Source organism: Sus scrofa, chromosome 8, assembly GCF_000003025.6.
Source record: "Sus scrofa isolate TJ Tabasco breed Duroc chromosome 8, Sscrofa11.1, whole genome shotgun sequence".
Lineage (NCBI taxonomy): Eukaryota > Metazoa > Chordata > Mammalia > Artiodactyla > Suidae > Sus > Sus scrofa.
In genome coordinates, this window is record NC_010450.4 from 65,235,261 (window position 1) to 65,253,571 (window position 18,311).

Here is an 18,311-nt window from a genome sequence, read left to right on the forward strand (position 1 = left end):
CCAAGGTTTATAGAACTTGAGTTAGAAACCATTCCTTCTTTTTGTAATCTCTGGAAAAGTTTATATAAGATTGGCAATATTTCCTTCTAAAATGGTAAAATTACCAGTAACATCATCCAGGCTTGAAGTTTTCTTTATGGGAAGATTTTTAATTATGGCTTTAGCTTCTTTAATAGGTATCGCAGTATTCAGCCTTCTTTAGTTTTGGTAAATTTAGTTTCTGAAGAATTTGCCTATATATATATTCAACTTGATTTACATAAAGTTCCTATTTTCATTAATTTTCTTGATTTGACACAAAATATCCTTAAATTAATATAAAATGCAATGTCTGGAGCATAAACCATGCTATATGACTATTCTTTTCTTCATCATTCTTGCCAACTTTATATCAATTTTGTTCTTTCAAAGTAATTTCTTGGTTTCACTAATTTTTCTCTACTGTCTTTGTTTCTATATCACTAGCTTTTTTTTTTTTTTTTTTGGTCTTTTTGCCATTTCTTGGGCTGCTCCTGCAGCATATGGAGGTTCCCAGGCTTGGGGTCTAATCGGAGCCACAGCCACTGGTCTACACCAGAGCCACAGCAACGCGGGATCCGAGCCGCATCTGCAACCTACACCACAGCTCACGGCAACGCCAGATCCTTAACCCACTGAGCGAGGCCAGGGATTGAACCCACAACCTCATGGTTCCTAGTCGGATTTGTTAACCACTGCACCACGATGGGAATTCCACACTAACTGTTTTACATCCAAGGGTTTTTTGGTTGGTTGGTTTGTTGCTTTATCATCTTGCCTGGGGTCTATGGAACCTGTTGTCCCTGTGGGTATGGAGCTGCCTCTGCTTTTTCAAATTCTTTATTCCAATCTTCATCCTGGCTTTCTGGGGGTAGACTTTGTCTCTGCATAGCTTAATAGTCAGCCAATAATTTGGACCAAGATTAACATCAAACACTTTTGAATCTATAAGCCTTTTGCTCTCTGTTAAGGGTTCCGTGTGTGAGATGGTGGGGGTGGGGTGTTTACAATCAACATTGCAGCAGTTATCAGGTCTCCTTTGGCATTTACTTTCTGCCATGCTTGCCCAAGTCCACCCTTACACGCATCACTTCTGAGTTAGACAAGTGTGTTTAGAGAATCCATCTTATCCATTTTATGGCTGTCTTGTTTCTAGATCATCTTGTTTAATTTCTGGCTGCTTTCCTGCTCTCCAAGAATTAGTACTGTAACCTTTTAGGTTTTCCCTGTCCACTCCTGATTTCCCACACTTTAACTGACAAAGGTGTCATTTATACCCCTGCTCTGAATCAAGTCCATCCTCCCATAGGGCAAAGATGCTCGTTTTTGCAGTCAGCCACAGCCTGGTAAAGCTGTGGTCCCAACTTCCCCAATTTAGGGAGGATGAGACCTCACTCAAGAATGCTACAAATGCCAATGGTTCTTTTCCAAAGCTCTAGGAATTTTTTTAAATAAATAATTCTTAGAGTTTCCATTGTAGCTCAGTGGTAACAAACCCAACTAGTATCCATGAGGATGCAGGTTTGATCTCTGGCCTCGATCAGTGGGTTAAGGATCCAGGGATGCTGTGAGCTGTGGTATAGGTCACAGATGTGGCTCGAATCTGGTGTTGCTGTGGCTGTGGTGTAGGACAGTGGCTACAGCTCCGATATGACCCCTAGCCTGGGAACCTCCATATGCCACAAGTGCGGCCTAGAAAAGGCAAAAAGACCAAAAAAAGAAAAATGTGAGGATATGAAGAAATGGAAACACTTTTACCCTGTTGGTGGAAATATAAAGTCCTACAGCCTTTATGGAAAACAGTATAGAGGTTCCTCAGAAAGTTAAAAATAGAACTACCAATACAATTCAGTGACCCTTCTTCTGGGTATAAATCCAAAGGAAATGAAATCAGTACCTAAAAGGGATATCTGCACTCCCAGGTTCATTACAGCATAATTCACAACAGCCAAGATAAGGAAAAACTCTTGAGGGAAATTAAAGGTGCTACTCTAGTGAACACATGAATGATAAGAAAGCAAAACTGCTTTACTGCTGCTATGGGGAAAGTTTTAGTGCTGTGGAAGATCAAACTAGCCACAGTGCCCCCTTAAGACAAAGCCAAATCCAGAGCAAAGCTCTAACTCTCTTCAATTCTATGAAAGCTGAGAGGTAACGAAGCTTCAAAAGAGAATTCTGAACTTAGCAGAGGCTGATTCATGAAGCTTAAGGAAAGAAACCACCTCCATAATATAAAAGTGCAAGATAAAGCAAGTGCTGATGCAGAAGCTGCAGCAAGTTATCCAGGAGATCTAGTTAATCTAATTCACTATCAGGAGTTGCTTCTTAAGGATAAGCAAAGAAAAGGGTCTCTTGAGATGTAATCTACTCCTGGTGAAGATGCTGTAAAGAGTATTGACATGGCAACAAAGGATTTAGTTGATAATGCAACAGAAGGGTTTGAGAGGATTGACTCTAATTTTGAAAGAAGTTCTACGGTAGGCAAAAATGATATCAAACAGCATTGCATACTACAGAGATACCATTTGTGAAAGAGTCAACAGATGTAGCAATCGATCACTGCTGTTTTATTTCAAGAAATTACCACAGCCACCCCAATTTTTAGCAACCACCACTCTTACCCATCAGCAGCCCTCAACATCAAGGCAAGAACTTCCACCAGCAAAAAGATTTATGTATGACTCACTGAAGTTATTGATGATGGTGAGCAATTTGTAGCGATAAATTTTTTTTTTACATTAAGGTATGTACATTAATTTACAGACACAAAGCTATTGCACACTTAACAGACGACAGTAAACATAACTTTATACACACCAGGAAACCAAAAAATTTGGCTCAACTTTATTGCAATATTCACTTTATTGCGGTAGTCTGAAATCAAACCCACAGTATCTTCAAGACATGCTTATATGTCACTGACAGAAGTGACTCTGGTATTCTTTTCATGTTATTAAAACACTATGAATATAAGTATCACTATAGGCTGTGTATTCATGGAAAAATTAGAAGATACATATGGGATTTTGAAATGTTTATTGAAACAAGTACACAAAACTGAATATTTTAAAACATTACAAATAATTACAAATATAAACAACTCGACTGCAATGTGTTTTATATGTATTATGTACATATGTATGTTTATATATATATATACATGTACTTAAACTTTGCTTCATCTTTCAACTTTTTATCTGAGTAAAAAGAAGAATACTTTCCTCATTCAGGAGATTTTTGATGTTATAATAATTACCTAGAAATTAAGTGATAAGAAAATTAAAAATTATTTCCATAGAAATGATTTCCTTTTGATTAAATGTCCAGCCATCACTAAGGCATTAACAGTATATAGTGTCAGCTAAAAACAAAAAAAACAAAAAAAAAATCAATTCATCTAACTGAAAATAAAATAACTCTTATTTAATTCCAAGAACTGAAATGTCCAAGATTTAACCATCACCTGGTGATCCAGATAAGGCTTGAAAGAATATAAATTTCACATTATTTTGATAATGAATGCAAAAACAAATTAGACAAGGGTGCAGGAATGAAAAAAATCTCTCTCTGAACCCAATCATATTTTTTGTTTTAGGTTTTGGTTTTTTAGCTGAAGTACAGTTGATTTACAGAGTTATATTATTTTCAGGTATTCAACAGTGATTCAATATTTTTATACATTATACTCCATTTAGTTACTATAAAATATTGCCTATATTCCCCGTGCTGCATATTATATCCTGTATCTCATTTATTTCATACCCAGTAGTCTGTACCTCTTAACCCTCTTCTCCCATCTTGCCCCTCCCCCTACCACTCTCTCCATTGTAACCACTAGTTTGCTATTTGTATCTAGAGTCCGTTTCTGTTTTGTTATATTCATTTTTTTTTCCATATATAAGTGAAAACATATATCTTTCTCTGTCTATCTTACCTAACTCAACTGTTATTAGGCCTTGGGAACTGCTATGGATTCCATAAACAGCTACAAATTAGGACAGTTTATATAGCATTGAGTACCTCACTGTGACTGTCTATATATTAGAAACTGAAACATATTAATTAGGATTAACTGAGTTAATAACTGTAATACGTTCACAACAGTGTTGGCACAAAGGACTACATAAACATGGCTATGTTTTCTTTCATTAGAATGTAAGCTTCAAGAAGGAAGGGATTTTTGCCTGTTTGTTCACATATGTATCCTACACTCTTAGAACAAGGCTTGGGAGACACCAAATCACATTCACTGAATGAATGAATAAATTAAAATTCCTATTTCCAAAGACTTGTGCTCTTCGATAGCTGATGAAGCATGCTATTCTATATATTTAAAACAACACAGTAGTATCAAGAAAAAAAAAGGAAAAATAAAAATAAAATAACACACTAAATATAGCACAGGGAACTATATCCAATCTCCTCCATAGACCATGATGGAAATAATATTAAAAAAACAAGAATGTATATAAATATACATACATATGTATGATTGAGTCATTTTGCTGTAGAGAGATTGGCACAACACTGTAAATCTACTTTAATAATTTAAAAAACCCACTAAAAATTGTTTGACTACATGTCTTTGGGATAACATAGGGGAAATAATTTTCCTTCTACCCTAGATACGTATCTTATAACTAAATATTTTTATATTCAGCAATAACTCATTAAATTTTCATGCCTCAAAATAGTAATATACCATCTAATAACAAATTAAAAGAAAATATGCATCAAAATTCTTTCCTATCAGTCAAATCATGCTTTATTTTGACCACTTGTGGCTTCCATTTTTCATGGTGCTCATGAGCATTATAAAAATATTTAACCATGTGAAAGAAAATGTTTTTAATTATTCTTACCTGAAGGTACATAAAACGTATCCCCAGTTGTTATTATATAAGGTGTTTCATGTAAGGTACATAAAAGGTCACCGAAGTTAACATAAAAAACCTGTAAAATTAAAAATTAAAATCTCATTTCAAACTGTAATACCACCACAGCAACACTCCAAAGAAACTTAAAAGTAAACACAGAAGGCAAAATAACAGCCCTCCAAAGATGCCCAGACTTGCAGTTCCTGCTGTAGCACAGGAGAAACAAATCCAACTAGTATCCATGAGGATGTGGGTTCAATCCCTGGCCTCCCTCAGTGGGCTGGGGATCCCATGTTGCTGTGCCTATGGTATAGGCCAGTAGGTGTAGCTCCAATTTGACCTCTAGTCTGGGAACTTCCATAAGCCTCGCAGGCAGACCTTAAAAAGCAAAGACGCCCAGACTCTAATCTCCAGAATTCACTATTTTACATGGCAAAGGAGACCTTAAATAGTGAGATTATCCTGGATTAGCTAAATTGTCCTAAATTATTCACTCACTATTGCTGGTGCTGAAGACAAGAGAGCCACGAGCCAAGACGTGCAGGCTATTTCTAGAAGCAGATAATGACACCCTGGCCAAGAGCCAGTGAGGAACAGGAACCTCAGTCCTACAACCACATGAAACCGATTTTTGCCAACAAGCTGAATGAACTTGAAAGCAAATTTATTCTAAGAGCCTTCCGAGAGGAATACAGATCTCCCAGCATCTTGATTCCAGCCTTGTGATACTCTCAACAGAGGACCCAGCCAAGCCCACCTGATTTCTGATCTCCATGACTGTGAGACAGACAATACATGAGTGCTCTTTAAATGTGTGGTAACTTCTTAAAGCAGTAATATAAAACTAATGCAGGAAGAAATTTCTTTTGTTCTTCCTTATTTACTGGTTTATGAAAAGTTAGAGCCACTGTAAATATCACTTATCTATAACAGAAAAATAACTATGTTTTATGCACATCTCTCTCTCCTTTTTTTTTTTTTTTTGGCCATGCATGTGGAAGTTCCTGGGGGCAGGGACTGAACCTGTGCCACAGAAGCAGCCTAAGCCACTGCAGTGACAACACCAGATCCTTAACCGGCTGCACCACAAGACAACACCTATATACACCTTTTTAAAGATTACTAGCTTGGGACATGTAACTTAATCTGACTGATGAATCAAAAAAAAAGAACAAAAAGAAAAAATTAAGCATCAACATTAAGAAAGTAAAAGAGGATAAATATGGTGCTCTGTCATAAAGGCTTCTATATTCAAACATGGCAAATTTTACATTTTATATAGAGATATCATTGGTAATGACCTTTTTTTTTTTTTTTTGACAATTAAATACAAACTGTAAGGCCTCGAACTTTGATATTCAAATTCTGTGATTCAGCTATCAAGAATATTTTGCCTCGGGAGTTCCCGCTGTGGCCCAGCAGAAACGAATCTGACTAGTATCCAGGCAGATGCAGGTTCTATCCCTGGCCTCACTCAGTGGGTCAGGGACCTAGTGTTGCTGTGGCTGTGGGGTAGGCTGGCAGCTGTAGCTCCAATTGATCCCTAGCCTGGGAACTTCCATATGCTGTGGTTGCAGCCTTAAAAAGAAAAAAAAAAAAAAAAAATTAAAATAAAAAAATATTTTGTTTCAGAGAATTATGCCTCCTCCTCTTCTTCACTTTCTCTTTTCTTACCAACTTCTGTAAAAATATGCCTAAAAACAAAACAAACAAACAAAAAACCCAGGAAAACAAGAGCAGCCAGCACTTACACAGAATACTTACTGCATGCCAAACACTGTTCTAAACACTTTTACTCATTTAATATATATGCATCTATCAAAGAGACAGATACTGTTTTAATAGCTTTTCACAAATGAAGAAGACAAGGCAAAGAGGGATATAACTTTCCTAGGTCACAATGTAAAAGTAAGAGCTGAAATTTTTTTTTTTTTTTGTCTTTTTGCTATTTCTTGGGCCACTCCCGCGGCATATGGAGGTTCCCAGGCTAGGGGTCAATCGGAGCTGTAGCCACCAGCCTACGCCAGAGCCACAGCAACGCAGGATCCGAGCCGCGTCTGCGACCTACACCACAGATCACGGCAACACCGAATCGTTAACCCACTGAGCAAGGGCAGGGACCGAACCCGCAACCTCATGATTCCTAGTCGGATTCGTTAACCACTGCGCCACGACGGGAACTCCCGAGCTGAAATTTGAACTCAGGTACGCTGATTCCAGAATCCATGTTCTTAGCCATTATAATATACTCCCTAAATGGAAAAAAGTTCTTAAAGTGGTTCTAAAGGTACTTTCATTATTTAATAAAAGAAATACTTTTTATTACATCCCAAAAATGTTACCTAAAAAAAGAACTACTCAGCTATAAAAAAGAATAATGCCATTTGCAGCAACATGGATAGAGACTCTCATACTGAGTGAAATAAATAAGAAAGACAAATACCATATGAAATTACTTATATCTGGAATCTAAGATACAGCACAAATGAACCTTTCCACAGAAAAGAAAATCATGGATTTAGAGAATGGACTTGTGGTTGCCGAGGGGGAGGGAGAGGGAGTGGGATGGACTGGGAACTTGGTGTTAATAGATGCAGACTATTGCCACTGGAGTGGATAAGCAATGAGATCCTGCTGTATAGCACTGGGAACTATGTCTGGTCACTTGTGATGAAGCATGATAATGTGAGAAAAAAGAATCTATATATGTATGTGTAATCGGGTCACTATGCTATACAGTAGAAAGTGGACAAAACACTGTAAACCAACTATAATGAAAAAAAAATAAAATTTAAAAAACACAGACTACCCAGAAAGTCAAAAATATATTTCTACACATTTTCTTATCTATTTAGTTTGTCTCTCTAAGCACACCTCTTTCCATTTCTGCAAACATTTTACTAAGAATGCTTCTGAGATTACACAAAAATAGAATGATGAATTCCCATGAATAAATATCGAACCACAATAACCTGCCCTATTCAGAGTCTGTTTCCCCCACTCCATATCATTTTGAAATGAATGCCCACCAGCATCATGAATAATCCATAAATATTTCAATGTGAACTGAAAAATCAAAGTCCCTTTTTAAAACACGACCCCAACACTGTTGTCACACCTATCTAGATGAATATTTAGTATCAAATGCCCACTTGGCATTCAGATTTCCAATTGTCTCTTAAATGTTATATTTTTAAAAGGTTTGTTTGAATGGAAATCCAAATAAGAATTACACAGTGATCTACCTTTTAAATCACTCAATCTAGGAGTTCCCGTAGTGGCGCAGTGGTTAACGAATCCGACTAGGAATCATGAGGTTGCGGGTTCGGTCCCTGCACTTGCTCAGTGGGTTAATGATCTGGCGTTGCCGTGAGCTGTGGTGTAGGTTGCAGATGTGGCTCGTATCCCGCGTTGCTGTGGCTCTGGCATAGGCTGGTGGCTACAGCTCCAATTCGACCCCTAGCCTGGGAACCTCCATATGCCGCGGGAGCGGCCCAAGAAATAGCAAAAAGACAAACAAAACAAAACAAAAATCACTCAATCTACAGTGGTTTTCAATTTGGGGGTGATTTTGCCCCTAGGGGACAACTGGCAATGTCTGGGGCTGGAGACATTTTGAATTGTCACAACTAGATAGGTCCTACTGGACTCTAGTGGGTAGAGGACAGAGATGTTTCTAAACGTCTTAACAATACACAAGATACCCTGCCTCCAACAAAGAAATTATGTGTCCAAAACGTCAACAGTGACATGGTTGAGAACCCCGATCTATACATTCTGCCTGGCTCCCTCTTTTTAATTCCTTGCAGCTTGTTTAAAAAAAAAAAAAAATTCAAGCAGTAAAATCTGTTTTAAAATTTTTTACACAGCTGGAATTTGCTAATTAAACCCCACAGTGTCATCTGAAAATTTCTCTCTTCTTTATTTCCTTAAATTGGTAGTTAGATCCAAGGACTTGATCAAATTAAGGTGGTGTTGTGTGGGGGTTGTTTGTTGTTGTTGTTCTAAATAGGTGGGAGAGGCAAAACTACTTCATAGAAAGTGTATTCTTCCATCAAAAGGCACATGATGTCTGGTGGTGTTCTTTTTAGATGTCAGCAACACTTACGCTAGACCCAATAGTTTATCAGGTATTATAAAACAGCAATAATCCATTTGAACATTGCTTCTTCATTTATTAATTAGAATATTTCTAAAAAGGATAAATTTCCCCTCATCTATTTCGTAACCTAATAGTACAGTTTATATGAGAACAGCAGAACAAATGTTTAATTATTTCTTTCTATTTGCCATATTTGTTGTAAAAATGAGTTGGCTTCCTAAGTCTCCAACAGTGATAAATTAAGTTTTTCTTTTGTAGTCATCTTACTAATTCATTAATTTAGATATAATTGATGCATATCAATCCACTGAAGTTATTCTTACTGATACTCAAGTTTTCACATCTTTGCAGAGAGTCTTCGAGTTGGATCCTGAGGCCTTATGACCCAATCCTCATGGTCTTTAACAATTTACTATCAGGTTAGACAGAAATATCGAAGCTCATGGAGTTCCCATCTTGGCGTTGTGGTTAACGAATCCGACTAGGAACCATGAGGTTGCAGGTCCAATCCCTGGCCTTGCTCAGTGGGTTAAGGATCTGGCATTGCCATAAGCTGTGGTGTGGGTCGCAGGCGTGGCTCAGATCCCACGCTGCTGGGACTCTGGCGTAGGCTGGTGGCTACAGCTCCGATTAGACTCCTAGCCTGGGAACCTCCATATGCCTCAGGAACGGCTCAAGAAAACGCAAAAAGACAAAACAAAACAAAAAAAAAGAAAGAAAGAAATATCCAAGCTCAGGAGTCCCCACTGTGCCACAGTGGGTTAAGACTCCAAATGCAGCAGTTTTGTGGGTTTGATCCCAGCCCAGCACAGTAGGTTAAAGGATCCAGCATTGCCACAGCTGTGGTGTAGGTCCCAGCTCTGGCTCAGATTCAATCTCTGGTCAGAACTTCTCTATGCCGTCGGTATAGCCATAAAATGAAAATAACAATAATAATAATAATCCAAGCTCAGGCCCAGGCCTGGAATCAGACATTTCTCTAAGATACTCTGATTCCTTTAAGTGTGTTGCCTTTTTGTTCTTTAGTTCTGGAACAATTATTGTCCAGTTTTTCAAATGTTTCTACCTTTGGGAGATTTGGGTTTTTGCTCTCTTATGTTTTTTTTCTGTTCTCCATAGCACTTAACTTTACCATTTTCCATTTCTTAATATCCTCATCTTGTAGAACAGTTCCACAACTCCCATAGTTAATTTGTTCATTCTTCTCTGGTTTGATTTTAACACATCTACTAGTGTGACTTTCTCTCTCACGATTGTCTATAACTGAGTTTGCACGGTTATGGCCCCTGCTGGTTCTCCATTTTGCCCTTTTTGTTTCTCAAAAGCACATATTTATTTAGAAGTGTGCTTCACTGGGGTTTGATCCCTGGCCCAGGAACTTCCATGTGCCAGGAGCACAGCCAAAAAAGGAGGGGGGGGGGTACTTTATCTTTTTAATGTAAAAATACTCCCCTTGTAATTAAAAAAAAAAAAATTAACTCTGATTTTCATTATAAAAAAGTAAAGGCAATATTTAGAAGAAATAAAAATAAACTATATCAGTACTAACATGTTATTTTCTATAGTTTCTTAAATGTGTCATATTCATTTTTAAACTCTAGTCAGAAAAAGAACAGAATTTTCTCTTGTAGTTTGCTTAAATGTTTATTCTGAATATGTTTCTATATGGCCGTTCTTCAACATAATATGCTTGAATTAATATAAAAATGTTTAGTAAAGTACCTGGAACATGTGCGTGCTGTATAACTAATTATCACATAATAGTTTATCTCATTTCTAAGTCAAAATGCAAATATAACCATTTTCTTCCTACAGTACATTTTTGCAATTACTGTCAATGCTACAATAAATAATGACATAGGTTCAGCTTCCCTAACTTTATTTTCCTAGGGAAAAATTCTGAAATGGCATTAATAGATGAAAGTGTACAAATAGTTTTCCAATAATTTCTAACTCAGTACTTATATTCTTTAATTTTAACGTGGATTCTCTTCAATATTAGCCAGATTAAACACTTTCAAACATTTACTCTTCAATATTCCCTTTTGTATACTAAAAGAATTATAGTTTATTTAATAGGTAACTACTAGTAGTTCAATGATGACATTTCATAATGCTTATCTTCATTATTAACTGTTCCTTATCTATTACTTTAGTACTTACTGAAGCAACTAGCTCCCAGTCCTCAATCTGCTAAGCAGTTACATGATTTTAAATAAGTCTTTTAATTTCTTTATTACTAAACTACATGATCGGAGAAATGAAATTTAGATTTAATTTCAATAATTCCCTCCAGCTCTAAAATTATAATGATTTGTTTGTAAACCTAATTCCTAAGATTCCTTTTTTTTTTTTTTTTTTTTTTTAGGGCTGCATCTGCAGGCTAGGAGTCAAATTAGAGCTCAGCTGCCAACCTACACTGCAGCCACAGCAACGCTGGATCCAAGCCTCATCTGCAACCTATACCACAGCTTGCAATAGATCCTTAACCCACTGAGTGGGCCCAGGGATCGAACCCACATCCTTTTGGATACCAGTCAGGTTCTTAACCCACTGAGCCACAACGGGAACTACCTAAGATTCCTTTAAGACCATTTCTGGAACTTCTGAATCTCAGGAGTTCCAATTATGGCTCAGTGGTTAATGAATCTGACTTAGAAACCATAAGGTTGCAGGTTCGATCCCTGGCCTTGCTCAGTGGGTTAAGGATCCCACATTACTGTGGCTGTGGTGTAGGCCGGTGGTACAGTTCTGATTCGACCCCTAGCCTGGGAATCTCTGTATGCCGCAAGTGCGGGCCTAGAAAAAAGGCAAAGACAAAAAACAAACAAAAAAAAACCTTCTGAATTTCAATGTTACACTGCTATGCACAAAACAAGTACTTTTTAAACTGCCACTGATTGACTCTAAACAGATTTAACAAATAAGAAAACTGTCTCTGCAATGTGGTGATATCAATTCTGAGGAAAGAGCATTCTTAATGCCTCAAGTCCAATAACTCAGAGTTGTACCAATAGTAAAACAGAAAAATACGGAAAAGTATACCCACCAGGGTATCCAAACCAACATGCTGCTTTCCTTTTTCTTGAAGTGGTCCCAATATCAATTTTCCAGTAGAAAAAAAGGGTGTATCCAATGTTTTATATACTTTCAATTCACCATGTTCAACACAAAATTGATATGTATCTCGTGGCCTTACAAGATCTAAGGGGAAAAAAATTAACATAAAGTAATAGCAATGACACTGCTCAATGATATAAGATATACACTCATATACAGTTATTTCTAGATGAAAACCCGCCTTAGAAAAATAGATGTGCTTAAGATCACTGACTCTGGAGCTTCAATGCCAGAGGTAAAATCCTATCTCTGTCTCACAGGCTCTGTGACCTTGGGCAAGCTGCTTACTCTCTCTCTGTGCCTCTGTTTTCTTTTCCATAAAATGGGACAACATTAGTTCATCTATGTTAGAGTTGTGAACATCAAATGAGTTAACATGTGTAAGGTATTTAAAACAATGGCATTAGGTAAATAACAATGGTAGCATTATTCCTGTAACAGCTCAGAAGGGAAACAAAATGAGCTAAGAGACAAGGAAGAATTCCTTATCTTTAACATTTTTAACTGGAGTTCCCATTGTGGCTCAGCTGTAACAAACCCAACTAGTATCCATGAGGATGTAGGTTCCATTTCAGTGGGTTAAGTTCTGGCATTGCCATGAGCTATGGTGTAGGTTACAGACACAGCTCCAATCCCGAGTTGCCACGGCTGTGGGCAAAGGCCAGCAGCTGTAGCTCCAATTCAACCCCTAGCCTGGGTACCTCCACATGCCATAGGTGTGGCCCTAAAAAGCAAAAAAAAAAAAAAAAATTGACATAGCCACAGTATAAATGTATTATGATCATGACAATAAATTCTGTTGTGCTTGCTAGACTGATTATTAAACAATAAGATTTTTATTTATTCATCAGGTAAAGGTTCTAAGTAACCAGAGTTCTAACTGTAGCTCACAAATTACTGTCTCATCTTTAATATCCCTTTTACTTACAAACTTTTTCAGATGTGTAATTAACACATTTTCCTATCATCAGCTTGTTTCCTTGGATATCTAGAAAAGTTAGTAATCCCACAAACTACATAATATAGAAAATATACAGGCTCAAGAAACAAAAAGTGATGAATTCCTGACAACACTCAAAACTTCCTTAACTTGATATACAATACAGCAGTGTTTTTAGTTGACACTACACTAAATGGAATTCTCTGTACTTCTACTTCTGTTGCCAAATAAACAACCTGAATATAGAAATAACTCTGCCACTTAAGATATCAAATGGGAGCTCCCGTCGTGGTGCAGTGGTTAACGAATCTGGCTAGGAACCATTAGGTTGTGGGTTCGATCCCTGGCCTAGCTCAGTGGGTTAAGGATCCGGCCATGAGCTGTGGTGTAGGTCGCAGATGCAGCTCAGATCCTGCACTGCTATGGCTCTGGCATAGGCCAGTGGCTACAGCTCCGATTAGACCCCTAGCCTGGGAACCCCCATATGCCGTGGGAAGCAGCCCTGGAAAAGGCAAAAAGACAAAAAAAAACAAAAAAAAGACATCAAATGGAACTTATTCCATAGCCAAAAATTTAAGTGTAAATACCATTACTGCCTCTCTGGTTTGACCTATTGGTCCTCAGACTTAGGATAAATGTCCCTCAGTATTCACTGCTACAGTCATAACAGTTGCTAAAACATTTAAATATTTCCTATATGTAAATATTACCTGGCTGGCAAATAGCTGAGTGTCACCTAATTAACCACACACACTATAGCCCATCCCTTAGGACCTATCAAGGTTTCCAAGACGCTATATGTTTAATGCCTACTAAGTACAGCAGAAGGCTTCTAGGACCCTGTGCTGGCCTTAGGGTTAAGCCTGGCATTTGTTTAGCTGACTGTCATCCCCCTCAAAGGTTTCATGCCCCAGATACTATTACTTGCATCTCACAGCACAAAAGGCTGTCTATATCCCACCCACAGTCCCTGTCTGGTCTCACAGGAAGGGTGTACCCAGGAGTCTGCTAGTTAACTTGCTACCATTCCTTTTAACACCCTTGTTTCTGTATGTCCTTCTGTCAAAGAAGGCCTAGACCCGACTGGGAGAGGCACACCCCTGATGGTAGCCCATGTATCCCAGAGGACGAATGCTTGGCACTCTGTCCCCAGAGGCTGTCTGCCATCAATTCCCCTACAGCAGTCCTCCTACAGGCTGTTTACTGGAATTTGACTTTGGCTCTGAAACATCTGGGAAGAAAAAGGGAAAGGAGATAAGCCAATCTTGAAGCAAAGAGTTTGTCCTTACTAGTGTTTTTTTATTTTTTAATTTTATGATTTTTACTTTTTCTATTATAGTTGATTTACAGTGTTCTGTCGATTTCTACTGTACAGCAAAGTGGGCCAGTCATACACACACACACACACACACACACACACACACACACACACACACACTTTCTTACTAGTTGTTAAACTAAGCATCTTCAATATTATCCCTGATCTTACCCATAAGAATAATCTCTCTTGTTTCTGGGTCTTTTACCCTTGTTGGCTGCAAAGGATCTCCGAGAGGTACATTCAGATTTACCATCAATTTATTCTCTGCAAAAGAAACACCACTGAAATACAAACTATTTGCCTAAGTAGAATGATTTAACACAAAAGCAAACATCCTAAAATTCATAAGCCTATTGAAACATGACAACTCTCAAACTCTTACATCATTAAGAAGTTAAATGGTGTTTTACATACTAAGAGAGCTGAAGTATGCATTATACTTTAGAAAGAATTCATTAAAACATCTATTTTAAGCCATAGTTTGAGCATGGAAAAAGCTAAGCTTCATTTGGACAGGGCAATTTACTCATGTAAAAATGTTTTATACTAAGCTATTAATGATTTTTTTAAAGAATAAAATTAGTTCACTTTCAAAATCTGAAGAAAAAAAAGTAGGCATTAAAAAGTGAATTTACCCTGACATATTATTATATCTGAAGCTTTTAGAGGTACATTTCAAAATCTGCAAAGAGCTACTTCTCAAAGCACTGTTATTTAAAATAAGACATAAGTTCATACTTCTTTCATCATTATCAAGGCAGATCCTTTTCCTATTCACTGCTGTGTTGACTTTTCCCAAGTTTCCTTTTGTTTTCCTTTTACACGATACTGTGTCTGGGGACAGTATTCCACCAACCACAAATCCTCCTGAAATTTAACCCCCCCCCAAAAAAAGAGGTAATTATCATACCTGGCAAAGTAAAAATCTTGAAACAAAACTCATTAAAATTAATACAGCACACTTCCTTTCAAAGTACCAAAGAATTACATTACTATTACTATACTCTACAACTAAAAATTCAAATAACACAAATAGCAACCAATTTCACTTATATCTCTACTATGCTAAATCTAGAAGTACTGATGAAGCATGACTGAATGATTCCTGTTGACTGAAATCAACAATCATCAGTGGAGGTTAAAAAAAAAGAACACACAGATCAGCAACGAACTGTTTATAGTAATCCACAAATGACTCTAGAACTATTATCCATCTAAGAAAGAATAACTTTAAGATAACACTCAATATACTTTCTTTCCCGCCCTCTACTATTTCTATAAAATAATATGGGGAAATGGAATGAGAATAATATCAGGGAATACTTAATCTTTAGCAGTTATAATTTTCTCACATTCTGATCTAATACTTCACTTTTTGCAATTAGGAATCTTGTTAGATACATAGTATAGAAATAACAACACTCTATAAAGCCACACACTCACTGCAAACTGCTACCAAAGTAGGGGGGATCAGCATCTCTATAGTAATCAGAGAAATCTGGACTTGCATCTATTTTTGTCATTTTTAGAGGATGATGATTAAATAAGGTAATTATGTAAACATAAGATGATCTTTGGTACATCTTTGAGAAACTATAGCAATTATCATTATAATTTTATTTTGAGACATTAAAGCCTAAATTTTACCTGATGGTCTTCCTTGATAATTTATTCGCTCCCCTCGCCAGTATTCCAAAGGTTTCGATCGTGTTCTCGTGGTCCTGCGAACATTTGGTGTGTTGGAGGGCAATACTGTAAAAAGACATCAGACAAAAAAATGTACACACATAAATGTCGCATTGGATGATACTCTGCAGTGATATTTTCTAGAACACTAATCCTTCTAGACAAAACACTAGAAAAACACATTTTAAAATATATATAAGAAAAGCCAATGAAAAAATAAGCTACCAGAATGGAAAAGATTTAAAAACTTGGTAATATCCATGGTTAATGATGTTAAAGGTACACAAGAATTCTCATATATTGTAGGTAGAAATGTAAACTTACTGAAAACAATTTGAAAACACCTATAATTGTAACGTTCTTTGACTTGGAAATTTCTTTTTTAGAAAATGAGTTTGCAAAAAAAAAAAAAAATTGGAGTTCCCATCATGGAAATGAATCTGACCAGGAACCACGAAGTTGGGGGTTTGATCCCTGGCCTCGCTCAGTGGGTTAAGGATGTGGTGTTGCTGTAAGCTGTGGTGTAGGTTGGAGACGTGGCTCGGATCTGGCATTGCTGTGGCTCTGGTGTAGGCCAGCAGCTACAGCTCCAATTCGACCCTGGGCTGGGATCCTCCATATGCTATGGTTGCGGCCCTAAAAAAAGCAAAAAAATATAAAGAAAAAATTGAAAACCATCTAAATGCTCCACAATAGGAAATGTGTGAATCAGAGGTAGCTATATATATGTGCAAATATACACACAAAGCAACTCATTTTATCTGAACAATTCAAAGTTCTATATACTAAGTTTGTTAGCCATACAATCAACTTCCTATGTTCTTAGTTACTTTTGGTTTGCCAGACTGTCCAATTCTGAAAATGGTTTATCAGAGTCTCCCAATCTAACTGTATTGTTTATATTAAAATCTTGCTTTTTCTTTTTTTTTTTTTTCTTTATACATTTTAGTTGCTAGGTTGTTTGGTACATAATAGTTTAGGATTTTTCTATATTCTTCATAAATTGCTAATTCTATCATTACAAGTCCTTTATCTTGTTCAGCACTTTTCATTTTAAATTTCACTTCATTTAATAGCAAAATGCACTATTTTCTTTTTTTTGTTATATTAGTCTACCTAATTCTTTGAGAATCTTTTAAAGTTTGTTTCAAGTGTTTCTTATAAACATGTAGGTTAAGTTTGTACTGTTTAACCAAATCTGATAGTCTGTATCTTATTAGAGGAACTCAATCCATTCACTGCTTATTTAGTGTAACAAGGAATGTGCTTCTTTTTATTCCTTTCATCTTACTTTATATTTACTGGTTATTTGACATTAGTGATCCAATTTTCCCCTCATTTTTATTGGTTTGATCACAGTGCCATTTCCTTCCCCATGCCCCAAACCTTGATCATTTCAAAATTTTGCTGTGCTTTTTCACTCTAATATCTGTTACCTTCCTATTTCTGACCCTCAAAAGTCAAACTCTCATTTTTCCATGGTTATATTAAAAAGCTATATACCTTACCAAGATATGTTGTCCTCTTTTTTCTCATTTAGTAAAATGAAACTTTTAGAGTACTTTTATTACTATTCCCCTCTTCCACTCCTACTCTCCTGACCCCCATACCAAGTTTTGTTAAGATCTGGATTTCAAGCTATTACTGCAAAAATCTTTGCTTAGCACTTATTAATCCCCAATCACATTAGCATTAAGCAGCTGACACACATTAATTGTGTGTGAACAATAAGACATGCCTTTGCATAATCCCCTTCCCTAGGACAGTGTGGGACCTTGACATAATCAAAAGAATATGGCAAAAGTCCTGGGAAGTCACTCCTGTTATTGCATCCTCCTGATGACACATATAAACACTATCTAGCAGAAGCAGAGAGAAATTCTTCCTTGCTGACCGTGAAGAACCAGCTGCCTTATTGTGATGGGAGCTATGGCAAGGAACTGCAGGTGACCTCCAGAAACTGAGAGCCACCAAGGAAACAGGTACCCCAGTCCTCCAAGTCCAAGGAACTGAATTCTGCTAACAACCACAGGATCCTGGAGGAGGACCTCAAGTTCAGTTAAGACCACAGCCCATGTTGACAATTCTGACTGCAGCCTATGAGACTCCTGAACAAAGGATCCAGCTAATTTGTGCTTAGGCTCCTGAACCATGGGAAACATGGAATAATAAATGTGTGTTGTCTACACCACTAATTTTGTAGTAATTTGGTTCACAACAATAGGAAACAAATGTGCAGTATTTAAA

At 37.0% G+C, this 18,311-nt stretch overlaps 1 protein-coding gene across 3 annotated transcripts in view; it reads right to left on the reverse strand.

Moving 5' to 3' along the window:
• Positions 2,565-18,311, reverse strand: part of CENPC (centromere protein C) — a 77,964-nt gene continuing 62,217 nt past the window's right edge. For 2 of the 3 annotated variants that reach the window (XM_003482404.4, XM_013978751.2), the window contains 6 exons: positions 16,026-16,130; positions 15,117-15,245; positions 14,547-14,642; positions 12,047-12,201; positions 4,881-4,971; positions 2,565-3,274 (listed from right to left, as the gene is read on the reverse strand). In XM_003482404.4, coding sequence (XP_003482452.2) covers positions 3,204-3,274; positions 4,881-4,971; positions 12,047-12,201; positions 14,547-14,642; positions 15,117-15,245; positions 16,026-16,130 — 647 coding nt within the window. In that variant the 3' untranslated portion in view covers positions 2,565-3,203. The remainder of the gene's footprint in view (positions 3,275-4,880; positions 4,972-12,046; positions 12,202-14,546; positions 14,643-15,116; positions 15,246-16,025; positions 16,131-18,311) is intronic. The other variant, XM_021101386.1, reaches the window with a different exon arrangement.